The sequence below is a fragment of the Somniosus microcephalus genome, chromosome 27 (assembly GCF_052327205.1).
Source record: "Somniosus microcephalus isolate GS21.2 chromosome 27, FLI_Smic_1.0, whole genome shotgun sequence".
In the NCBI taxonomy this organism is placed as follows: domain Eukaryota; kingdom Metazoa; phylum Chordata; class Chondrichthyes; order Squaliformes; family Somniosidae; genus Somniosus; species Somniosus microcephalus.
The window spans coordinates 30,518,442-30,545,258 of NC_141013.1; the positions used below are offsets into that span (position 1 = coordinate 30,518,442).

At 45.7% G+C, this 26,817-nt stretch overlaps 1 protein-coding gene across 2 annotated transcripts in view; it reads left to right on the top strand.

The window, feature by feature from the left end:
• The window catches only part of LOC147100108 (uncharacterized), a 124,986-nt gene extending 100,872 nt beyond the window's left edge, over positions 1–24,114 (top strand). Inside the window, exons 1-2 of one of the 2 annotated variants that reach the window (XM_085968819.1) lie at positions 15,895–15,993; positions 18,708–24,114. In XM_085968819.1, coding sequence (XP_085824945.1) covers positions 22,559–23,641 — 1,083 coding nt within the window. In that variant the 5' untranslated portion in view covers positions 15,895–15,993; positions 18,708–22,558 and the 3' untranslated portion in view covers positions 23,642–24,114. Of the gene's footprint in view, positions 1–15,894; positions 15,994–18,707 lie in introns of those variants that run through there. The other variant, XM_085968818.1, reaches the window with a different exon arrangement.
• The last annotated feature ends 2,703 nt before the right edge of the window (positions 24,115–26,817 follow it).

Here is a 26,817-nt window from a genome sequence, read left to right on the forward strand (position 1 = left end):
CAACAAGCCTTGCTTCTTCTGCAGACTGCCAACCTTTTGGCCTTTCATGCTACAGGGACCTGGAGGCAGAATGACCAGCGAGAGACATAGGGCTGCTCCGAGGTTTGATGACGTTGCCTTGCAGGCTTTAGTTGAGGGAGCAAGAGCTCATAAAGAGGTGCTCTTCCCTAGGTCAGGGATCAAGACACCTCCCCAGCAGACCAAGGCTGTGTGGATCCAGGTGGCAGAGGAGGTCAACTCATTATCAGTAACCCGCAGAACCTGGATTCAGTGCAGGAAGAGATTTCATGACCTTCTGCGCACTGGAAAAGTGAGTATGAATTTCCCAAAACCCTCAATCTGATCCCCATCGCCTCTCCTCATCAGCACTCTGCTTTAGCAATCTCTTCCTCCACATCCCACTTGACACTGACATCCATGCACCCTTACCCATTCCCTCTCTCTCTATGGTCACATTCACCTAACTATTCAACTATACAGCCCTCACACTCCCTATCACTGTGATGCTATGAAAACAACTGACAACACACAGGGAGGGCCCTTGGTCTTGCCACCTCATTCCATCTTTGTCTCCTTCTAAGTATCTATGCTATGGAATCTCTACACTCACTCCTTCATTCTCACTCAACCTCCACTTGCCTCCCTCATTGCAGGAAAAGAGAGCTCACAATAAGCGAGAAAGAGCGAGGACAGCAGGAGGGCCACCCTCAGTAGCCCACCTCACCCCCTGGGAGGAGGCGGTCCTGGAGATCGTAGGAGTGGAGGACGATGCGCAAGTGGGGGATGGACAGAGGGGTGCATCACAGCAAGCTGGTGACAGAATAGTTTTCCATCTCTCTCATTGACATTGCATGAGTTGCTGATAATGATTCTGAAGCTCTAACAGATAGACTAATGATCATCTGCAATATGCAATGTGCATTTAACCTTGGCATCACATCTCTGACTCTTTTTCCTTTACTCCCTCACAGGACCATCGCAAGCTCCCATCCCCACTAGCCAGGAGGAACAGCATGAGCCTCAAGACTCCTCAGAGAAAGCTGCAACCTCTGAGGGCGCAGCGTCAGCAGAATTCAACGCACCCAGCACCAGCGCAGACACTCACACCTCGGGGGGACCTTCGGGACATAGAGTAGTGTTGTCACCTGGTGTATCACAGCTCACAAGTGAGCATCAGCAGATTGTGGAGACAGGGAAAGCAGTGGAGAGTCCTAGTCGGAGGGCGCAGGACTCTGCCAGCTCGGCTCAGCTGCATGTCGAACCTCTGCCTCTGGGTCCATCCATAAGATCAGCGGTGCTGGAACTCCAGGAACAGATGCAGGAGTCTCTGGCAGGTTTTGTCTCCAGGGTCGATGTGAGTATGGAGCAAATGGAAGAGTCCATTGCATACATGAGCAGAGCATTTGTGGAGTCATTGTGAACGCATCACCACGGAAAGGATGGCAACCTCCATGGAGGTGCTAAGTCGCCAGAGTGCAGAAAACATGGTGAGTGTTCAGAATAGAATGACATTTCTGGAGGAGCCAAGGTCATCTATTGAACAGAGAAACCAGATCTTCATGGAAGTCCTTCTGAGTAGGACTGACAGTGCAGATATGGGTCCCCATGGCCCCCCTGATGTGCAGCAAGGTGCTCTCAAGACACTTGCAAGTGCTGGGGGGGACCTGACCCATGAGAGGGAAGTTGGTGGCAGACATCAAGGAAGTGGGGGCTCCTCTCCAAGTGCTCACACTTCCATGCCACTGCAGAGCCCTTGGTCAGAGCCCCACCAGAGTCTACAGCCATCTGATATCAGCGTCTCAACCCCTGCACAGCCGCAGGAGCAGCAGACTGTTGCTGAGCCCTCACAGGTTCGCAACCCCAGAGGACACCCGCCAAAGGTGTCGAGACAGGAGCAGCAGGAAAGTGAGCAAGGGGCCTCCACATCTGCTGAAGCCACAGGGGAAGCACCACATAGGAGCACGCGTAAGAGAAAGATACTGCACAAATAGTCACAAGGGTAGTCACTTGGGTGAAATTTGATGTTTTCTGTGAAAAAGCCATCAGATGAATAATGTAAATAAAAAATCTGATAACTACTGCCGTAGTTGTGGCATGTGTCATTTCGCGAATGGGACTTTCACATTGAGGGCTTAGGGTTACTTGCAATTGTCAGTATGTTGGTCAAATTGCTAGGAATCCGCTGGTCCTTGGCCATTGTCGATGCTCAGGTAAGAAGCTACGAGGCAAAAGTGCTTGATTGGCAAGACTAAGCAAATCTGGCCAAGATGAGTGCATTCTTTGCATCCCGGGCAGCAATGTTCTCGCGTACTGCTGCCGCTGGTTGATGGGCCTCTGCAAGATGTTCGTTTTCGCTCTCCTCCTCCTCATCTGAGGAGGATATGTGAGGAGCCACTTGGTCCTCAGGAATCTGCAAGCCACGACGCTGTGCCATGTTGTGAAGTGCACAGCAAACCACGACGATTCTGGAGACCCTGGCTGCTGAGTACTGCAGGGCTCCACCTGATCCATCCAGGCATTTGAAGCGCATCTTCAGCATGCCGATGGTTTGCTCGATTATGGCTCTGGTGGACATGTGGCTGGAGTTGTAGCTCTCCTCAGCTTCGTTGGATGGTCTCCTCAACGGCGTCATTAGCCACGTCTTCAGGGGATAGCCCTTGTCTCCAAGTAGCCATCCGATAAGTTGGTCTGGCAGACTGACTAGCGGAGGCACACTAGACTGGCACAGTATGAAGGATTCATGGCAACTGCCAGGGTACTTGGCACAAACATGCAAAATTTCCCTCTTGTGGTCACACACCAGTTGAACGTTAAGGGAGTGGAAGCCCTTGCGGTTGACAAAAATACTTGGATTGCGATGGGGTGCCTTAAGGGCCACATGTGTGCAGTCAACGACACCCTGCACCCTTGGAAAGCCTGCCAGATGAGCTAATCCAACCGCACATGCCGTGATACTTGCTTGATCCTTGGTGAAATGGATGTGATTGTGTGTGATGGCAAAGAGGGCATCAGTTACCTGCGTGATGTAAGTGTGTGTGGCCGCCTGGGAGAGGCCGCTTGTTATGAATCTTATGATCCATGAAGAAAGACTCATGAAATAACACTGGACAGCCAGATGGTGGCGCCGTCCAAGGAGTATACATACTCGGGCGTGGGCCCAGCTATCCCAGGACATTTTGTAAACAGGAACTAGTGAAGTACAACTAGACCTCCATGTTTTGAAACAAGTTGATTAAAGCCTTGCTTTATACTCAAACCAAGTGTGTAGTGAGTCTTATTACGTCACCGCTGATGTCTGCTGCTGATCCCTGGAATGAGCCTGAGGCAAAAAAGTTGAGTGCGGTGGTGACTTTGACGGCCACTGGTAAGGGTTGTCCACCTGGTCCTCTGGGCTGCAGGTCTTGCTGCAGCATTGCGCAGATGTCACCCACCACCTCTCGCGAAAGTTGGAGCCGCCTTTGGCACTGCTGCTCAGACATGTTGACGTAGCTGACCCTGTGTCTGTAGACCCTGTTTGGAGGGTATCTCTTGTGCTGACGGGCTTCCATGCGCTGGCCCCTTCTGGCCTGTGCAGCTTCAGGTGGGTGAGCAGCAGCTTGGCGCTCCTGTTGTTGCTACTGCTGTTGGTGCTGCTGCTGTTGTTCTTGGTTCTGCTGGTGCTGCGGCTGGTCTTCATCCTCATCTAATATCCAGAAGGGAAGGAAATAAATGGCTCCCATGCTTCTGGTAGATGCCTCAGTTGAGGAAGTGCTCAGTGAAGGTGGCGAGAGGGGTTTCCCAGGAGGTCACACTGGAGATGTGTGTCAGGCTCCAAACTTCCACAGCTGTGGTTATGCCTTCTAAAAGTTCCCCCAGACCTGAGACTACAAAGTCCTGCCATCTGCAAATGATGGCTGATCAAATCTCCTCTTTAATGGTTGAGCTGCAGCTGATAGTCAGCAATCCAATTGTGCTCCCGCCAGGTTTCACCGTCGTGTTTCAGAACAGGTGTGTTTCATGTAGGAAAAGGGTTAATATCGCAAAGGCCTTTCAAAATGGCATTATAGAGGCAATTTACTGCTTGTTAAGGGCCTTAATGGCCTATCCCGCCTCTTGGAGGCGGAACGGAGATGGGACCATTCGACACGAATTAATGAAAATTGCTTGGAGGTGGGATGGAGGTGGGGTTGGGCCCACCTGCCAGTTTTTGCAATTTTAACCCCCCCCCACACACGCCTACAATCCCGCCTCCACGGCCCAATGAAAATCCTGCCCGCAGAGTGGAAAATTTGTCCTGTTAGTGTCAGCAGATGGCGCTAATGGGGTGCTAGAGCATTATCGCTGGGGCGAGGCAAATCAAGCGCCACACGGCAAATCCCGCCCCCCTCCCTGTAGCGCTGCCGGTAACAGTTGCCACCGGGAGCTTCAATGCCAGGTGGATCATCACGTCAGTGAGTGTGCAATGCTCACTGAGCGCCCGATCGGCGAAATTAATTGTCGCCACCTACCTTAATTCCTGGAGTAAACAGCGACAGGGAGAGTTGGCGTGAAGCAACAGGAAACCAGCTCCAGTGATAATGGGCCATATTTTCGATCCTTACCGGTACATACGAGGTGTGTACGCACCCATAGGGGCCACGCAAGTTCCGGGTTTAGGCCTGCAAAGCGCATGCGCTAAAACCCGGAACTTGCAGATCCTCCGCATCCCTGGGAGATGGGCCTCTGTGGGTGGAGAGTTGTGCTATTTGCCCAACTTCTGCCCGCTGAATACCTGTGAAATTCTTACACCTGGTAAAAGCACCACATCCCTATTATTCCGTCCCTGTCACAGGCCATATCACAGCACAAAGCTGAAATGAGACACACCACAAAAGAAGCCAAATTGAATTAATAAATTTATGAAAAATCAGTGAACACATATTTACAACTAAAATTTTAACTATTCACTCTTGTGCAATCCCTTAGTGCCTCTCGTTACTGTGCCTTTACCTACTCTAGTGCTCCTACGAAGTGTTGGCCCAGTGGCTGCAGCACGGCGGGTGGAAGGCTGCTGAGTGTCTGTGCGGGAGACTTCAGATGGCCTTGCAGGACGCCCTCGACCAGGTCTGGGCCTGGAAGGCCTGGCTGTAGACGGCACCACCTCAGCATGGGTGGAAGCAGTCTGGGCTGGCTGGATGACAGGCAGCAACAAGGGCAATGGTGGAGTGGCAGTGATGGGAGTAGGAATGCTGTCATCCTGAGAGAGGACAGCAGGTTCCTGCTCCACTGACCCACTGCCACTCCCCCGGGCCAGCACCTCAGCATCCCTAGAAATCTGTTGGAGCACAGATTACTGACCTGCTGCGACTCCGTGAAAGCCCCGGTAGACCCAGCCGTGATGGCAGCAGTCAGAGTTGCGTGGCATGAAGCTGAGACTGCATGAGAGCAGTCTGAGATTGAATGTCACCAAGCATAGACTGCATTACAGCACTAAGACATTGCGTCGCTTCCACCTGTGCTGCAATGGAAGCTGCCAGATCGGCCATCACACGCGGCATCAGGTCTGGCTTCGCCACAGTCTCTCTCGGAGTCTACCATACTTTGCAGACTGGAAATGATGGGCTCCATGGTGTGTGCAGAGCCTTGTGCAATGTTGGAGGCGGACTCCCCCATGCTCCTTACCATTGCCGATAATCTCTCGGGTACCCATGCCATTGCACCTATCATCTCCATGTGCATGCCCATCACCCTTCTTCCAAAAGCCTCCCCATCGAGGTCCTTATCTGAGTCCTGTGCAGCAGAAGTCATGCACGAACTCGCCCTCCAGGGAGCTGGCCCCCAAGCTACCCTTTCCCCCAGTACTTGCTGCAGCCCACTCGTCCCCGGTGCCTCACCCTGTGCAGATCCTGCCACTATACTAGCCTCTAAAGAACGTGTAGTGCCAGTATCTGAGCTGGTGCCTGCGGGTGAGACATGCAGTGACGCGGTGTGTTCTTCCTCCTCCTCTTCTCCTGCCTTGCTCTCTGTGGTGCCCTCAGGGACAGACTGCTCAGGCGCTTGCTCATTATCTTAAAGCATAAAGGCACAATAGTCGGGATAAGGTGAGGGGAGGGGGCAGGGAGGGAGAAATGCATGCATACAGCATGATTAGCTGGAAAATGCGAAACGTTTGTGGGGTGAGGGGAAAGTGGGATGTGAGAAGAAGGAGTAGGGATGAACATATCGTTGTTTTCCCCAAGGGGGCCAACGTCACCGGTGGCCACGGCACCCACCACCTGGTGCCCAATAATCTACAGCACTCTATTCTCCAGCGCAGAGTGTATTTGGGTGTCAGCTTGTCCTCTGCCTGTGTGCTCCTGCTCCCTCCTGTTGTGAGCCACCTTGGGCTGCAAGAGAAAGGAAAATGTGTGAGTGAGTGTGGAGCAATGTGTTTGGGTGATGTGCCTGCCATAGTTGAATAGCTGTCATTGTGTGCAAGGTGTGAGATGTGGGTGTGAATTTTGGTGGGTGAGTGCTGGGGGTGTGGTGCTTTGGGATTGTGTTAAGATTGTGGTACAGATGATGGTACGTAGCATTTGTTGAAGTATTCACTCACCCTGACCACCCAAATGAGGTCGTTAAATTTCTCCCTGCACTGTGTGTGGGTCCTGGGGACCAAAGTGCTGCCCAAGACCTGCTGGGCTACCTCCCTACACATGGTTCAGAAGACCTGCGGTGAGGGCCTCCTGCCCCTTGTCAGGTGGAGCACCGCCCTCTGTCTCTCCACAGCGAACACCAACGCTTCCAATGCTTGATCGCCGAATCTGCGGACTCTCTCCCTGGGGCGTGGATCTGCCATGAGTACAGCTGCTTCAGTCCTCCAGCTCCTTCGCCTTGACCCGCTGCTGCTTGCTGAGGCAGCTGCACAGCCAGCAATGCTGAGAATGAGGCTCTGCAGCATCAATGAACCTCCCCTTTAAGTACTGAAAAAAGCCTGTGACAATCATGACTTGTGATTAGACTGCATCTGATATTAGTCCACCCTTTGAGTGTAACACCAATGAGCTTGGGCTTTAAGACTTGAATTAGGACTCCAATCATTTTTCTGAGCATTGAGCACGAATTTTGCATGCAGTCTAAAACATTAGCGCCTGCCGCTAACTTTTCTACTGATACCGCCCATTCTTGGGCTGCAATGAATTTCTAGTCCATAGAATCATTGAAACCTCCAGCACAGAAGAAGGCCATTTGGCCCATCGTGCCTTTGCTGGCTCTTTCAAAGAGCAGTCATGCTTCGTCACACCCCCCGCTTTTTGTCCATAACCCTGCAACTTCCTCATCCTCAAGTAATTGTCCAACTCCCTTTTAAAATTATATATGGAATCAGCTTCCACCACCTTTTCAGGTAGAGCATTCTAGATCCCAACAATTAGTGGAAAAATTTCTCCTCAGCTCCCCTCTATATCTTTTCCAGTGATTTTAAATCTATGACCTTTGGTTATTGACCCACTCACCAGAGGGAACAGACTTATTCTATCAAAACCCCTCATCATCTTGGAAACTGCAGGTCCGCTATTCTCTGGGAAAAAGAAAAACCACGTAACATCTAACCTTGTCCTGCCCTGCAATTATGTGCAGTCCTCCACATTATTCGCTACAACCCCCAATTTAATGCCATCTGAAAATTTTGACACCAATTCCCTGAGTCCAAGGCCCCGATCTTGAGAGGGGTGGGTTGCGTTGCGGGGGGTGCAGGGGGTTTCTGGTGGGTAATCCCGGAAGTTCGGGTTTTCCTGCATGTGTAGTTTTTTTTTCTGTAGCTTCCCCGCCCGGAAGTCAGCCTGATTGACAGGCTTGGCTTCCGGTCAGGCGGAGAGCACTCTGGAGCGGACCACAGGAACAGGTAGGGAGTCTGCAGCTGCTACTGGGAGCATGAGGGTGTCTGATCCTTGATCCCAGGGAGGGAGTCCGATCCCGGGGGTGGGGGGTACGTTTCCAGTGGGGGGGGGGAGGGATCCGATCACCAATCCTGGCGGGTCCTTGTATGGGGTGGGGGGTCTTATGAGGGAGTGCTTGAGGGGCTGGGGGGAAGCACTCTTGCTCCTCCTGGTTCACAAGTAAAGGCACTAACATCTCCCCGAAGCTGCCGGATTTCCCGAGGCCTGGGAAACCCAGCCAGCCAGGATTAAACTTGCAAAGCAGGATAAAGCAAAGGCTGCCAGCCTCATTCAAATATTTAATTGGCCAATCTGCCTTCTGGGAGCGGGGTGGCTGCCTGTCCCTGTCCCACCTCCGTTAAACCGAGAAGTGGGCAGGTTGGAGGCGGTTTGGGGTCAGGTTTTGGATTTTTAAAGTTTTAACATCTCACCCAGCCCCAACCCACCCATTTTTAGGGGTTAAGATTCAGCCCCAACTCATTTATGTATATGGTAAACAACACTGGTTCCAGCACAGAGAGCTGCAGGACACCACTTCCCACTTTCTGCCAATCTGAGAAACTTCTCTTAACACCTTGGCTCTGTTTGCTCATTTGTAGCCATCTTTCAATCCAGACTGCGACCTGGGCCCTGACTCCACCTGCCCCGTCCTTTGTCATGAGTTTCTTATGTGGCACCTTATCGAAGACAGGAGCAACATGCAACTCTAACATCGATTTGAAATGCTAGCAGCCCTGATTTTAGCTCCAGGTTGATTCCCCTCTCCTGCCGGTGTTAAAATTACAGTTGGGTCTCAATGATGTCATCAAGCCGCAACATGCATATGTAAAGAAGGACCCTGCTGGCTCCGGGCACGAGACCTTGCTGCCTGCTCAGGAGAGCAGGTTAAAATTGCAGATGTTGCAATCATGGTGGCTTTCGGACAGGCAAGAGCCAGAGTGATTTTAACTGCCCACTGCCAGGTTTCTACTGAGCGAGTAGGGTTAAAATTGCCCCCAATTTGCTCCCACTTATTTTCAGCTATCTCCTCCCACTCACTTCCAACATTTGTGGTTACTTCACTCCCAGATTTCCTCCGAGTATTAATTGAATGTGCAATGTGAAATGATGGGATAGCTACAAAAACAATGTACAGTGTGACACCAGGATGACAAAATCCACAGGTTCAGTTAGTTTTGCTTAGCTCATCTCTGCTACAACAATTATTTTAGCTATTTTATTTTGACACAGCAATAAAATATATGATAATAAGTATAAAATGCTAGTGACAGTTATGACCTGTGGAGATTAGAGGACATGCAATGTCATCAACATTACTTCCAGGTCACAAAATAACTCACCAGATATTACTCATCATACATCTGGTATAACGGCCTCTCAAAGTGCTTTGCTCCATTGCTACTGCTGACTCCAAGCCCCTCTCACCGCAATCCCATGCTGTCTCTGCTGACTCAGGACATCTTTATCTGTGTTTCTAGCGTTCTGCATTTCTCCACTCCATCTTGATCTGCTTTTTACTGCTTTGTCTTCTGGGTCATGACCTCTTGTCTCTTGACTTCCCTGCAGCCTTTCTCTCTCTCTCGCTCTCTCTCGCTTTGGTTTTGCAAGCGAATGAAAAAAATGAGGGAATACGCAAATGAATGGGAGAAACATGACAATTTTTAGCAACAAAAAAAAACTAAATCTTAAGGACAAGAGTAACAAAAACAAAGAAAATGAAGAAAGATGTTAAATAAAAAGGTTTACAAACCAAGTAAAACAGTGAAAGCAGAGAAATAGAGAAGAAAGGAAACAAGAATAAACCCAAAAGGAATGAATAGTCTGAAGAAAAACTGAATAAATTGGAATAAATGTGACAGAAAAATATTGCCAAAACACTGAACAAAATATAAAACAGAAAATGGAAGGCAAAATAAAATGAAAGATGTAAAATGACAGTTGCAAAAAATTTAAGGAGAACTAAAGGTGACAGGAAAAAGAAAACATGAGAAACTTTGAAAAAAGCTGAGCAGACATCATCAGGACCCGATCTGCATATTTAAAGAAGGACCCCACTGCCTTCCTGCGGGTGTCCTGCTCGCCTGAAGGTTAATATCGGAACACGGCGGGAGTTAAAATCGGGCCTTCTAGTATCAGCAACTAATTCCAATGGTGGGAGAAAATGTTAAAAAAGTAAATGGGAAAGGTAAAAAGCATTGGAGCTGTGCTTGAATTAATGCAAGAAGTCTAACAAATAAGATGTGTGACCTGGAAGGTCTTGCAGGGGTTGATAGATTGGATGTAATTCGTATCACAGGGACTTGGTGGAATGATTCCAATCAATGGGATACATATCTGGAAGGATATACATTTTTTAGAAGAGATTGTATCAGGAGAAAAGGAGGTGGTGTGGCAGTATATATAAACTCCAGTATTGAGGCACATGTGAGAGAGGACATAAAAAAGGAAAGGGCAGACACAATCACTTTGGGTAGAATTAATAGATGGCCACAGAGGTAAACTATTGGCGGTATGCTATATACCCCAAGGCCAGGCTGAAATCCTTGATCTGGAACTGTGGGATGAGATACAGGTGACTGATAACGGATGGTTAAGAAGGCAAATGGCATGTTGGCCTTTGTAGCGAGAGGGTTCGAGTACAGGAACAAGGATGTCTTGCTGCAGTTGTACAGGGCCTTGGTGAGGCCACATCTTGAGTATTGTGTGCAGTTTTGGTCGCCTTATCTGAGGAAGGATGTTCTTGCCATGGAAGGAGTTCAGCGAAGATTCACCAGGCTGATACCTGGGATGGCAGGAATGACGTAGGAGGAGAGATTGGGTCGATTGGGCTTGTACTTGCTGGAGTTTAGAAGAATGAGAGGGGATCTCGTTGAAACTTATAGAAGTCTGACAGGACTGGACAGACTAGATGCAGGAAGGATGTTCCCAATGGTCGGGGAGTCCAGAACCAGGGGTCACAGTCTAAGGATAAGGGGTAGGCCATTTAGGACAGCAATGAGGAGGAATTTCTTCACCCAGAGAGTGGTGGACCTGTGGAATTCTCTACCACATAAGGCAGTAGAGGCCAATTCATTAAATATATTCAAGAAGGAGTTGGATATATTTCTTAAGGCTAAAGGGTTCAAGGGGTATGGGGAGAAGGCAGGGACAGGGTACTGAATTTGGATGATCAGCCATGATCGCATTGAATGGCGGAGCAGGCTTGAGGGGCCGAATGGCCTACTCCTGCTCCTATCTTCTATGTTTCTATGTTTCTATGACCAACTATAGTAGTTGGAAATTGCAACTTACCAGAAATTGACTGGGACAATAATGTCTCTGCTGGTAAGGAATGGAAGGGATTTCTAGAGTTAATGGAAAAATGTTTAATGCGTCTGTTTGTAAAAGAACAAACAAGGGGAGAAACATCCTTGTGACCAATAGGGATGATCAAATCTCCAACACAAAGGTGTTTGAGGCTTTAAGTGCCAGTGATCATAATGTGATCACATTTGACAATATAGTAAATGTGGAGGTTACTAAAACCCAAACAAAGTTGCCACATTTTAAGAGAACCAACTTTATGTGCTTGAGAAGTCTTGTCAGAGTGGTCCTGGAAGGTTTTGAATATGGCTAGAAGGCTGGAGGAACTTTTGCAGTTTCTTAGAGGAGGTGATTCTGAATGCAATGGACCAATGTGTATCCATGCAAAGCAAAGGTATTAAGCTTAAAAGACACTCCCAGCTGATTGAACAGGACTACCAAGCAACTCATAAGGAAGGGAAAAAAAGCAATTATGGCCATGAAGGAAAATGGTACGGAATTAAAACGGATTCAATACCAAAAGGCATGCCTAGTGCATAAAATGGGCATCAAAATGGCAAAGAAATGTTTCCATTAAACATGGCAAAAGAAGTGAAGGATAATAATGAGTTTTATTTTTAATTATATTAAGAGAAAATTAAAAATGAAAGATGGAGTGGGGCCACTGAAACTAAGATTGGATGAGGACGTGACAACTGATGTTACACAGGCTGCAAAAGTGATAAATAAGTTTTTTGCCTCCGTTTTTACCAAGGAAGAGGCAGGTAACTTATTTGATCAGAAAAAGGAACTAGAGAGTGTTCCAGAGGTAAGTTGCAACATTACTACCATGGTTGCCAAAGAGCTGTGCAACTTAAGGTAAATAAATCTCAGGTGCCAGATAAGATGCAACCAAGGGTTCTTAAGGAAATTTGGGAGAGATTGCAGGAACCCTGGCACAAATCTTCTAAAAATCATTGAATACTGGAAAGGTGCCTGGGGACTGGAGAAAGGCAGAAGTTACTCCTATTTTTAAAAAAGCTGGCAAAAGTGACCCAGAAAACTACAAGCCAGTGAGTTTGACATCCATTGTGGGTAAAGTTATGGAAACCCTTATTAAAGATAAGGTCCTGGAGCATCTGAATAGAAATAAAATCATAAAAGATAGCCAATATAGGTTTGTGAAGGGGAGGTCTTGCCAATCTAATTTGCTGGTATCTGTTGACAAAGGAACTTTTTAGAGGTAAGGCAGTGGATGTAATGTACTTGGATTTTAGTATAAGAATATAAGAACGTAAGAAATATGAGCAGGAGTAGGCCATACAGCCCCTCGGAACTGCTCCGCCATTCAGTAATGGCTGAACTTAACTGGACCAGCCACATACATACTGTGGCAACAAGAGCAGGTCAGAGGCTAGGTATTCTGCAGTGAGTATCTCACCTCCTGTTTCCCCAAAGCCATTCCACCATCTACAAGGCACAAGTAAGGAGTGTGATGGAATACTCTCCAATTGCCTAGATGAGTGCAGCTCCAATAACACTGAAGAAGCTCGACACCATCCAGGACAAAGCAGCCCGCTTCATTGGCACCCCATCCACCACCTTAAACATTCACTCCCTCCACCACCGGCGTGCCATGGCTGCAGTGTGTACCATCTACAAGATGTACAGCAGCAACTCGCCAAGGCTTCTTCGGCAGCACCTCCCAAACCTGCGACCTCTACCACCTAGAAGGACAAGGGCAGCAGGCACATGGGAACACCACCACCTCCAAGCTCCCCTCCAAGTCACACACCATCCTGACTTGGAAGTATATTACCGATCCTTCATCGTCGCTGGGTCAAAATCCTGGAACTCCCTACCTAACAGCACTGTGGGAGTACCATCACCACACGGACTGCAGCGGTTCAAGAAGGCGGCTCACCACCACCTTCTCAAGGGCAACTAGGGAAGGGCAATAAACGCTGGCCTTGCCAGCGACATCCTGATCCCATAAACGAAAAAAAAATCTTTGACCTCAACTCCACTTTCCCGCCCGATCTCCATACCTTGATTCTCTTAGAGTCCAAACATCTATCAATCTCAACCTTGAATATACTCAACGATTGAGCACCCACAGTCCTCTGGGATAGAGAATTCCAAAGATTCACAACCCTCTGAGTGAAGAAATTCCTCCTCATCTCAGTCCTAAATGGCCGAACCTTATCCTGAGACTATGCCCCCTAGTTCTAGACTCTCCAGCCAGGGTAAACAGCCTCTCAGCACGTACCCTGTCAAGCCCTCTCAGAATCTTATATGTAAGGCCTTTGATGCAGTTCCTCTGGAAAGGCTGGTACAGAAAATAAAGAAAGCGGATATCATTGGAAATGTTTTGTAATAGATACGTAATTGGTTGTCTGATAGAATCCAGAGGGTAGTGGTACAGGGACCATTATCAGCCAAGGGACATGTTACCAGTGGGGTCCCACAGGGGTCTGTTTTAGGACCTCTTTTGTTTAATATCTTCATAAATGATCTGGAGCTAGGAGTCACAAGCACACTGTCTAAAGCTAAAGATGATGCAAAGCTAATGAAGGTGGTAGTCTCCAAAACTGAACAGGATAAGCTACAGGAGGAATTAAATATACTTCAGAATTTGGCAGTTGAGAAATGCAAAGTGCTTCAAATTGGGACAAAAAATCCAGGAAGAGATTGTTACATAAATGGAAAGAAAATAACGTGCATGGAAAATGAAAGTGATCTAGGGGTCTTCATTGTCAACAAAATTGAACCTATCGCAACAATGCTCGGTGGCATTGAGTAAAGCAAATCAGATGTTGGGATGTACTAATCGTTCAATATTCAACCGAAATAGTGCCACTTTATAAATCATTGGTGCGACTGCACTTAGAATACTGTGTACATTTCTGGTCTCCACAGTGCAAAAAGGAATTTGCAGCTATCGAAAGTATATAGAAGACAGCAACCAGAATGATTGAGGAGATGGAGGGATTGGATTATGTAGAGCGATTATGTAAATTGGACATGCTCTCAACAACAACAACAACTTACATTTATATAGTGCATTTAACGTAGCAAAACGTCCCAAAGCGCTTAACAAGAGCGACATCCATAAAAACATTTTTGATACCGAGCCACAGAAGGAGATATCAGGACAGGTGACCAAAAGCTTGCTCAAAGAGGTAGGTTTTAAGGAGCATCTTAAAGGAGAAGAGAGAGGTAGAGAGGTTTAGGGAGGGAATTCCAGAGCTTAGGGCCAAGGCAGCTAAAACACGGATGCCAATGGTGGTGTGTTTAAAATCGGGGATACGCAAGAGGTCAGAATTGGAGGAGCGCAGAGATCTCGAAGGGTTGTAGGGCTGAAAAAGAGAAGGTTGAGAGGTGATATGATTGCTGTTTTTAGGATTCTAAAGAGACGAGATAATGTAGACCATGACAAGCTGTTTCACTTTGTCCAGAACAGTAGAAGCAGAGGACCTGGCCTGCGCTTGAAGCGGGGGTAAATTCAAAACGAATCTGCGGAAACAATATTTCAGTGAGCGAGTGATCAATCTATGCAACCGGATCTCTAGGGAAGCAGATTTGTATTGGTTTATTCAAATGCAAATTTGAAAGATTTCTTTCAGAAAATAATAATTTGGGATACAGTATATGAGTAATTTGAGACATGACATGTGGTAAGTGTAGCGTTCTTGGGAGGAACAGGTGACTTTGGAGCTATGGTTGGCCAAAACCCTCCACCACTGGGGTTTTCCTCGCCTCATGTCTGGGTCTGTCGTAGACCAATTGACAGAGATTGATTGCAATGATTAGTCAACAACTCCATTATTGTTGTATCATGCAACTGCTAGAATGTTAGAAGACAAACTAGATGGACCTTGGTCTTTTTTCGTCCAGCAATTCCTAAGTTCCTAACGTGTGAGCTACCTATTCCTTTATTGGAATGGAATTCAATTCAGTTCTTCTGACGTGTTTTTGAAGAAATGAGTTGAGCCTGTTTAAGGAGGCAATTTATATGTTACTAAAGGATCTCCTGCTCGTGGTAAATCAGAGGATACTCTGATGCTGTAAGGGAAGGAGCATTGTACCATGTGATGCACAATGTATTTTTCTGCTAGTACATGCTGTTGGGTATAATGCTGTCTTGACATCTGATCAAAATACCCAGGTCAATTAGAGGCCACACTGGATTTTTAAAAATACTTTACTTTAAGCGTGACACAGAAATTTGCAAGTGTAATAGTTTGATTCCTGAAGTGTGACAGCATGTCTCACAATGTTTAAATTTAAATCAAATCAGCCATCAGACTCTCAGTTGATTCTTAGGAGACTTATCTGATCAACGTACCCCACCATACTGCATTCCCTGTGTCTGAATTGAAGTTTTGCCCATCCATCCTTCTGTTTATTTATTTGAAAATATATATTGTGGATGCCTCTGTTTATTTCGAGAGACAAATGACCGTAACACTCCTTCATGGTCAAATCCTCGTCCCTCTGAAGTGAGTCTTGAGTCAGTACATAGCCAAGGGTGACCAGCCCTGCCTGTACTTCCTCAGACAATGCAAACATTGGGCCAGGATAAATAGATGTTCATTTTCTTATCACAACCTCCATGTGGGAATCCTTCATGAAGCAATTCTGTTTCTCGTCTTCATTATTGACCTGATGGATGTCATCACAAATGACATTGTTTGCTTTGCTGATGACATCACCCGCTACAAAGCAGTTAATTCTGCATCTGAAAGATGAGTGGTAGCTGAATCATTACAGGGAGATATGAACAGAATTGGACAGAAAGCAGACTAACGGTGTGTTATCTTCTGCACTGAGAGGAGTAAGTCATTAACCCTGTTATAAAGCTAGACTATGATGTTTCCCATCTACTTCCAATGGTTGAAAAGTCTCCACACTTGCAAAGATTCACCTCCTTCGCCATCTATGCTGTGGCAAAAAAATAAGAATGGAAAAACCTTCACAAAACTGAGAATAAAGAGGGTTTACTCACAAGCAGCAACCTTCATGCGCTACGAAGTCTATGCCTGCTCGGCTCTGCATATTGTAGCCCTGTTTGGAAGCATGCTTGATTCCAGGAACACAAGAGCTGTTGTAACTGTACCTCCATATTCTGCATCAATGCAACACATTTGCACAGAATACCAACAGTGAGTCTTCATGCTCCACTTGCCCCACTTGTGGAACACTCCACCAGATAGTGTCATTTCATGCAGCATTTTTCGTGGAAGGTTAAACACAGAGCTAGTCACCACTTGCTAAAGTAGGGCTGATGGAGTATCCAGTCAATTATGGAAAATCTGTCACTTGATTGTTGATATCGCTGTTCAAGTTCTCAAGTGCTTGTTTGTTCCCACGACCACCGGTGTACGTTTGGTGAGATGCCTGGCCATTTGTTTCCAGCTACACCCTGCTTTCTGCCAGCATAATTATCCACAAAACGAGCCACCAAGGTGGATCAACAGAGCAAGAAGTAGACTGTTTCCACACATGGCTTATCAGTTAATACACGTAATTCACCTTGGAGATCCAATACATTGAAATGTCTGGATCTCACACAATATCATGTTAGTCAAAACCCAAATGAATGAAAGAAAAATAAAGGGCAGAAATTCAGCTTGGGTGGTAATGCAAAATGAGCGGGATCGCTTTGATCGTCCATTATACTCCCTATCCGATATTTAATTCTATTGATGCCAATGGAACTGAATATCCAGTGGGAAGTATAACAGACGGTCAATGCAACACCGCCAATTCACCGCTACCATCCAAGACTAAGTTCTACCCCCAAAATCTTATAAATCACCCCTGCCACGTTGAAGATTGTAGGAATGTTAGCATCTACCCTTATTAGGTAAGAGTATCAAGGGCTATGGAGCAAAGTGGGGTAAATGGAGTTGAGGTACAGATCAGCCATGATCTAATTGAATGGCGGAATAGGCTCGAGGGGCTGAATGGCCTCCTCCTGTTCCTATGTTTGAGGTGTTGACTTTTGGATGAGATGTTACAGCAAGGCCAAATCTGCCCTCTCAGCTGGATGTACCCAGTAAAAGCTGCTTGAGTAGCACCATGCATTTTAACTCAGTTTTAGTCCCACTGATTTGACTAAAACATTCCAAACACAAGCATGCCAAAGAGAGCCAATCCAATCCTAAGACTCCATATCCTGTAGCTGAAGGGTCACGGGTTCAGAGTGCATGGAAACCACTTGCTGGTGGTAGTGGTAAATAACCTTCAGCTGCATTTCTTTGTGGCACAGTGCCTGATCATGTGTTCAACAGTTCAACTATACATACCTCCCATTCCCCTCCTCCATTCTATCTCCAGCAACAAAACTGGCCCCCAAGGGTAAATGAGATGAGTTATAAGGAAAGATGGGTGAAAAATCAACTTAAAACATAGGGGCCTGGAGTTTTCCCTAGGTTAAGAAGAACTCCTTTTGATAAACAATTTAAATAATCTGCCAGAAAGGGTAGCTGAGCCAAAACATTATTGTGCTTTCAAAGTACCGCTGGATGCGATAATGGGAGAGCGAGGGTAGAGGCATGAGATTAGTGGGGCCGACTTGCCTTTTTTCATCCTTTTTTCTGATGTTCTAATGTTTACCTCACTTTCAGCACCTTTCCCCTTATGATTTTAAGTTTATGAAAAAGGTGTTTCTTTTAAGAAAAAAAACTTGCTTGCATTTCTATAGCGCCTTTTGCAACCTCAGGATATCCCAAAGCGCTTTACAGCCAATGAAGTACTTTTGACGTGTAGTCACTGTTGTAGTGTGGGAAATGCGGCGTGTGGGAAATGCGGCAGCCAATTTTAGATCAGCTTTTTTTGCTCATCGGGCAGAGTAAGTCTAACACTGTCATCAGTTGCCTACTTAAATAAAATTATTCTCAAAAATTTCAACAGAAAGATAGAAAGAAGCAAAAGACTGCTAAAGCTAATGAGAGTTCTTTATGACTTTGATTTTTAAAAGGGGTACCGAGAGCAACAATAAGTCTTTAATTTGCTGGTATGTACTCAATAGATTTTTCTTAATCATTGGAATAACTCAGTGAAATTGCTCCAATATCACTACATTCACACGACAAAATAGCTACTGAGAGAAAAAATGACAGCGTCTGAGATAGGTAGATCTTTACAGTGGTGTTTTATTGAGTATTACAGAGATGCTGATTGTTTTTCACATATTATATAATGCTAGGAGTGTTGCTTTACTGATACTCCAGGAAATACTTGTAAATTAGCCAGTGATTTAATTGTGATCTAGTTGCCAAAACATTTTCCTTTCTGACATTTCTGAGGAATATTCTATTCGCATTGCCCCTGAACTATAAACACTGCTTCCAGCACTCGTCATCTGTCTTAATTCCATCTTACTCCAAATCAACATCCGGCCTGATAGAGTTTCAGGAAAAATGCACTGATGTGGCGTCTTAAAATTGTGCAAACATTTTATATGCGGAATAATCTGGCAGGTTGAGAACAGTAATGATGATTGCCCTATTCTTCATTTCAACTTTTTCTCCCTTTTTCTTGAAGGTAACAACTGACGATGCTAGGATGAGACTCTCTGATATTTTATCACAGTGACCATTTTCCACGTGAAAGCTGCACTAGACTGCATTGCTGGGCTGAGCGACCATGAGGAAAAAAAATGTCCAGTGTTAATTTGTGTGATACGTCTTTCAACAAAAGCAACAGAACATTGCAACGCTAGAGATTTGGAGTGTATCCATTTACTAAAGAATACTCATATATATCTGGAAATTCATGCTGCAAGAAGTTCATTTTTATGATTTATTAATGGAACATAACAAGGGGAAAACATTTCTTGGTCGCTATGTGTAGTAACATTGTAAATGCATTTGTGAAGCTATTTCCTCTTCATTATATCTAACAAAATTATAAACAGTTCCAATTTTGCCCAAAGTACTGAACAGCAAAAATCTTCACAAACAAGAGAAAGAAAGACTTGCATTTATGAGGGCTTTTATGATCTCAGGGTGTCCCATGGCACTTTACAACCAATGAAGTACTTTTGAAGCGCAATCACTGTTGTAATGTAGGAAACACAGCAGCCAATTTTGTGCACAGCAAGGTCCCACAAACAGCAATGTGATAATTACCAGACAATCTGTTGTCGGTGTTAGTTGAGGGATAAATGTTGGCCAGGACACTGGGAGAACCCCGCTGCTCCTCTTGCTTGTTCCTGCTCAGTGCTGTGGGATCTTTTACGTCCACCTGAAGGAGCAGGTTTAACCTTTCATCCAAAAGACGGCACCACCGACAGTGCAGCACTCCCTCAGTACTGCAGCGGAGTGTCAGCTAGATTATGTGCTCAAGTCTCATGGAGTGGGGCTTGAAGCCACCACCTTCTGACTCAGACCTGAGAATGTTACCCATTGAGCGACAGCGAATACATTTACAATATCGATACAGATTGGCCCATATTTTCCGATCCCTACGGGTGTGTATGGGCTGTGTACGCTCCCGTAGGGTCCTCGCAGGTGCCAGTTTCAGGCGTGCGAAGCGCATGTGCTGAAAACCGGCACTTCCGATCCTCTTGACAGATCGCACGCCTGCCCTGGAGAAGGGCCTTTGCGGGAGGAGAGTTCCGCTTTCTGCAGAACCTCCGCCCGCTGAAATCCCTTAAAAATCTTACGCCTGGTAAAAGCAGGCGTAAGGCCTGCTTTTACCAGCATAAGAGTTAAAAAAATACTTTTAAAAAAGGTTAAGTTTATTTTTAGCCCCGTAAAAAACTTTAATTATTTTTTTCAAAAAATTACATTTTTGTTTAAAATATTTAATTTCATGTAATTTTAACTCATTTTAAAAACGTGATTTAAAAAAAATGTATTTAATGTTGTAGTGTCTTTTTTCAGTGATCCCCATTCATACTTTTGACAGATCTAACTATCAAAAGTATGAATGGGGACTCCCTTTTCCCATTGGCTCGCCTGGCCCATGTGATCCCAGGGACGCTTGCAAACCGCCTGCGCCTCTGGGATACCTGGGCCCAGGAGAGGCCCAGGAGCGGAAGAGTCCGGACCTCAGGAGCCCTCAGGTAAGGGCGTAGATTTTTTCCCAATAGGAGGCCTCCGCACGCAGGAAGCCTCCGATCGGAAATTACGGGCCACAGTGACCAGGAAGATTCTAATCCCATTATCTGATATTGGTCTGTCACTACAGGGGAGATTCTGTGACCCAGCACTCCCTGAAAGTGGTAGCGCATGCTGTAAGGCATGAGCTTGCACCCTATGATTTCCAGCCTTTATATTTTCTGCTGTTTAATGTCTGTTTTACCTTCTTCAATGGGCAATTTAAGATCTTGCAAAATAATCTTCATGCGACTGAATTAATCTAATCCTGAAGACCTGCATGAACAGCTTCTTTACTTGGCCAAGCAGCTTCTAATAACATCAATTATAATCAGCTAAAACAATGTTAAAAGCAAGTGTATACTCACTTCATAACACCCCATTAAAATCACTGACATCCTCTCCATGTCAATACTACTTACTGCAGCTGTAGAGTTTCACAGTCTGTGCAGCGTTACACTGCTGACTTCCCCTAAGTGAGTTAGGTTGCGATTACAACTGTAGCATTGGAGCAAAGCAGTTTCACTTTGCATCATTACTACACTTACAGTATTTTATTAATTCATCCTCTGGATGTGGGCGTCGCTGGCAAGGCCAGCATTTATTGCCCATCCCTAGTTGCCCTCGAGAAGGTGGTGGTGGTCCTTCTTGAACCGCTGCAGTCCATGTGGTTAACGTATTCCCACAATGCTGTTAGGGGATTTTGACTCAGACACAACGAATGAACGGCAATATATGTCCAAGTCGGGATGGTGTGTGAATTGGAGGTGATGGTGAAAATGCAGCCTGAATCGTTCCTTCCCACTGGCCTCCACATCATTGCCACCGGGACTGAGCAGGAGTCAGCTTTGACAAATTTAAATGAAGCCTGGGAGTTAAAATGGCCCAGGCCTCATGATGGTTCACAGGCGAGCCTGTGGCTCACTGCAGCTCCACACGCCATGAATAGGCCGGCAGTCAAGATCTTGGCCTATAGTGTAAACGCGCCCTAAAATGCACCACGTGGTGTGAATCTGAGCTGTATACAGCAGGAAGCTCTCGGATGCAATTACTGCTCTGAGTACACCTCAGCCATTGGAGCAGAAGGCACGCTACACTTGGCTCCAGTGCCCCCAAACTAGGGAGTGGGGGGTGTAATGATATCAGCAAATAGAGATAGTATTTGCCTGTTCGATTATGATGCCTTAATTGCATGTATTGATTGCTTGTGCCTGACCAGCAGAGGGCATGTGACCGAGAGAAGCAAGGCAGTTAGTTTGGTTTCAGTTTCGTTCTAGATGCATCACTAGCATAATGGTGTCTCCTGAATGCTGTATAAAGAGTTGAACAGACTTTAGATTAAAACTCATCTTCTTTCATAAATGTCTCATCATTGAACCCACAAAGAAATCAATACATGGTGTCAGAAGTGGCTGAAAGAGATGAAGAGAAAAAATCTGCAGTTAAATCAGCTCTCCACAGATTAGCAAGCCAAAAGAGAACATCGTTACTTACCATTAGAGAATAGCTAACAAAGTGAAAAATGGAAGGTTTACTCCCACCGGCGATGCTTCAGTTGACAGGTAATGTGGCTGAAAATTGGAGGAGGTTCAAACAACGTGTGGTGTTGTATTTATCAGCAATCGGAGCTGACGAGAAAAGTAATAATAAGAAATCGTCAGTGTTCTTACATGTCGTGGGTGATGAAGCGCTGGAGGTGTATAATAATTTCACATTCGCTGCTGATGGAGACAAAATGAAGTTAGATAAAATAATGGAACAGTTTGAGGCCTACTGCATACCCAAACGTAACGTGACGTTTGAGAGTCACAGATTTTTCACATGTGTACAGAAAACGGGTGAGACTATTGATCAGTATGTGACTGAACTGAGAAACAGAAGCAAATCATGTGAATTTGGGGGACTGACAGGCTCGCTGATAAAAGACAGACTGGTGTGTGGTATTCCAGATAATGGTCTAAGGGAAAGACTGCTAAGAGAGCAAGATCTAGACCTGGGAAAAGCCATAGCACTGTGTAGGGCTACAGAGATTGTGAAGTTGCAGGCAAAGGAGCTGTTCAGTGACAGTAGCTGCAACGTGGATGCAGTGAGTAAGAACGGACACAAACCGTTTAACAAAAAGAGCGCCAATGTGAAAAAGAGGTGTGGCCAGCGAACGAAAATGAAAGGGACAATCGTAAGCCATGTAGTCGATGCGGTACACAGCATCCACCAAGAAAGTGTCCAGCATATGGTAAAACATGCAATATTTGCAACAAAAACAACCATTATGCCCATTGCTGTAAGAACCAAATGCAACAAAGCAAGGTCCATGCAGTAGATGAAAGCGAGATAGAGGAGTTCAATGTAGATGTTGTGTCTGAAAACAAAGAAGAAAAAAGAGACTGGATGTTGACACTAAAAGTGAATGACATACACATTCCATTTAAATTGGATACTGGAGCACAAGTTAATGTGATATCAGAGACTGATTTTAAGAAAATTAGACCCAGACCAAACTTACATGGAATAAAAGTGAAAGTGACAGGATTCTCAGGTACTGATATACCAGTGAAAGGAAGACGCATTGTCAAAGTGACACACAAGGACAGAGAGCACATGTTAGCATTAATCGTGGTGCCAAAGGATGTGCAAGCCATACTAGGTTTAAAAGCCTGTGAGAGACTGAACCTGGTAAAGAGAGTCCTCGTTGTGGAAAGCGAAGGAGAGACAGTCTATGATGAACTGAATGTTGCGTACACACCGGGTAAGCTGATGTATACAGCAGACACGTTGTCCAGAGCTGTTGACCCAGGAGAGCCCGCAAACACAGTGAAAAGACTGAAGTACAAGGCAAAAGACAGTGGAACTGACTTCTACCAGAGCATGCTTGTATACTGCACAACGCCGCTCGAGTGTGGTATGTCACCAGCCCAACTCCTGATGGGACATCGGCTAAGGTCAAACCTACCCATCCCGGAGAACCTCCTGAAAACAAAAGAGGGGGAGAAAGTGAGGAAGTTCAAAGAACAACAGAAAGAAAAGCAAAAGTACTACTATGACAGAGGAACACAAAACCTACCTGAACTCCACACTGGTGACCAAGTAAGGTTGAAAGACAAAACAAACACATGGACTCAGAAGGGAACTGTCCTGAGTGAAGTTCAACCAAGATCATACACCATTCAGACAGATGAGGGTGCTGTTCTGAGAAGAAATCGTCGAGATCTTCTCATGGGAACAGCCACAGCAGGTCAAGAGACTGATACTGTTGAACAACCTGATCACACAGCTGAGAACCAATCATCTGAGGCAACAACTCAGATTCAAGGACAATCAATCAGAAAATCCTCAAGACACGTGAAGCCTCCTGAGAGACTCATTGAGCAAATTTAAGGACTATTGTTATAGAAGGAAGTAATGTTACCTTATTCTTTCTTCAAGTTCTAGTGTATTTACATATTTCATGTGAACACACCAAGCAAGGTTAAAAAACCTTGATCATGATAATGATAATATAAGTTCATTAAGTGTTACAGTTAAAATGCAGATTAATACAAAGAAAACATGTTGTTAGTTAAAAGTAAAATACTTTTGTTTTAAGAAAAGGAGATGTAATGATATCAGCAAATAGAGATAGTATTTGCCTGTTCGATTATGATGCCTTAATTGCATGTATTGATTGCTTGTGCCTGACCAGCAGAGGGCATGTGACCGAGAGAAGCAAGGCAGTTAGTTTGGTTTCAGTTTCGTTCTAGATGCATCACTAGCATAATGGTGTCTCCTGAATGCTGTATAAAGAGTTGAACAGACTTTAGATTAAAACTCATCTTCTTTCATAAATGTCTCATCATTGAACCCACAAAGAAATCAATACAGGGGGAATAAGTCAGCTCTGGTTGCAGTGACCCCTCATGGAAAGCGAACATGTGAGGATGTCAAAGAAATACATAACTGTGTTTGGTTGTAATAGTAGACTGTTGTCACTATCCAGGTTCATGAATGACCACTTAGAGGACTGTCAGTACCCCAGAACGATCGTCACCATCAAGACACATGAGGTAATGGAAGAAAATCATAAAAACATAAGAAATAGGAGCATGAGTAGGCCATTTGGTCCTTCGGGCCTGCTCCACCATTCAATAAGATCATGGCTGGTCTTCTACCTTAACTCCACTTTCCCGCGCTATTTCCATATCCCTTGATTTCCTTAATAGCCAAAAATCTATCAATCTCTGTCTTTAATATACTCAACGACTGAGCTGCCACAGCCCTCTGGGGTAGAGAATTCCAAAGATTCACAATCCTTTGAGTGAAGAAATTTCTCCTCCTCTCAGTCCTAAATGGCCAAAGCCTTTTTCTGAGACTGTGACCCCTGGTTCTAGACTCCCCAGTCAAGGGAAACATCCTCCCTGCATCTACCCTGTCAAGCCCTGTAAGATTTTTATATGTTTCAATGAGATTACCTCTCATTCTTCTGAATTCCAGAGAATATAGGCCTAGGCTCCTCAATCTCTCCTTATAGGACAATCTCCCCATCCCAGGAATCAGTCTGGTGAACCTTCATTGCACCCCATCTAAGGCAAGTGTATCCAAAATCAGGGAAAAGATATTAAAATTTTGATTGTGTTCAAAATTTAATAATGATTCAGTAATATTCAAGAACTGCCATCATAGTTAAAGGAAATAAACTGAGCACCACTTTATTGGTATCACTTAATTTAAAGAAAGGTTATCTGGTGAGAAAAATTAACTTTACAATGTATATTGAGACTTTTACCATACCAGCGATTGTTTTATCATTTGGCTTCAATCTCTGTCAAAACAATCCGTGATGAGATTGTTAGCAAACATACCAATGCCTTCTTTTGAAATGCTGCCCAACTTTATTGTCATTGGCCCAGAAATTCCAGAACGGGGCTTGCAGCGCGTGCAAGCCCCGTATTTACACTTACCCCGCGCTACTGACGATTAGCTCCAGGGACGCCTGGACTTGGTGAATGAAAAAGAAGAATCCCGGGCAGCGTATGACGTCACGCCGCCCAGGAGTGCAGCCAGCGCGAAGCCAGGAGCGTGCAGTGTAAGTGAGACACGCCCCTTGAGGTCTCAGTTTCACTGGACACGCCCCCAATGTTTCTGTCAAGCTGCTAGGCATTTTTACATGCAAAGCAGCAGTTTAAATAGGTTTTTGGAAGTTTTTTGAAGATTTTGGTAACTTTTATAAACTTTTTAAAATGTTTACATTATTTTGAGTAATCTGAAGTAGTTTTAAAGAGAATTAAAGCAATTTAAAGACTTTTAAAAGCCCTAAAAGAATGTTTTTAATTCCATTTATTTATTTAGCAATGTCGTCGTCATACGTGTCTTCACACTGTTCCCTTTGGGGAACTGTATGAAGTGGTGGAAGGATTTATGGCCGTGATTAACGCTCATTCCGTGACCGTAACCATCTTTGAACCAGCCATTAGGGCGGTTAGTCCTATGGCGGGAGGGTTTTACGGGCTCCCACAAGCTATACAAGGAGGGGGGGCCACCCACACCCACGGACGCAAATATCCCACTGGATGTCAACCCAGAATTTAGAGCTGGAGCTCCGACTCCACTTGCCCGGACTGTCTGGAGCGGGGTTCGAAACCCTACCCTGATCTGGCCCAGCGGCGGGGATCCTACCGCTATGACAAAGGCCCAATCCGATTAGCAACGTGAAATGGCAGCATAGGGCTCCAGTCACGGGGAGGGAAAAGGCGCAGGAAACGTATGGGTGTCACCTTTTGTGCGGAGTGGGCCTTTTGCATAGCAGTAAGCATCCCCGCCGCTGGGCCAGAAGGAGTAGGGTTTTGAACCCCACTCCAGACAGTCCCGGCAAGTGGAGTCGGAGCTCCAACTTTAAATTCTGGGTGGACATCCAGCGGGATACTTGCGTCCGTGGGTGTTGGTGGCCCCCCCCCTCAGATGGGTTGTGGGAGCCCGTAAAACCCTCCCGCCATAGGACTAACCACCCTAATGGCTGGTTCAAAGATGGTTACGGTCACGGAATGAGCGTTAATCACGGCCATAAATCCTTCCACCACTTCATACAGTTCCCCAAAGGGAACAGTGTGAGGATACGTACGATGATGACCTCTTGCGCAATGCACCTCCTTGGACCCTCAGTCGCAGATGCGAGGGGGCAAGTCGTGCAATTGTTAAATTTTTCATTTTATTGACATGTAAAATGTTGGCCCAGTAATTCCCTTCCAACTGCGCGAGTACGGTCGGGGTACTTACGCATCTGGCCGGATGAAATGCCGGTTTTCAGCATGCACAGTGCTTTTGGGGAAAACCGGCATTTCCTGTCCTCTGAACGAAGGGGTTCAGAGGCAGAACACGTGCGACTGCACAGGCAGCGCGTGCGCAGTATAATTCGCCGCTTTCATTACTGCTTTCAGTGAGGTCAAGTCCTTACAACTTACACATGAAAAAAGCATGGGTACAGTTGCTCCAGAGGCTGCGGAGGAAGATATTTCTTATCGTGGAGCTTCTGAAAGTATGTATGTCTGTATATATTCCTTTGCGTGTTTTGTATATATTCC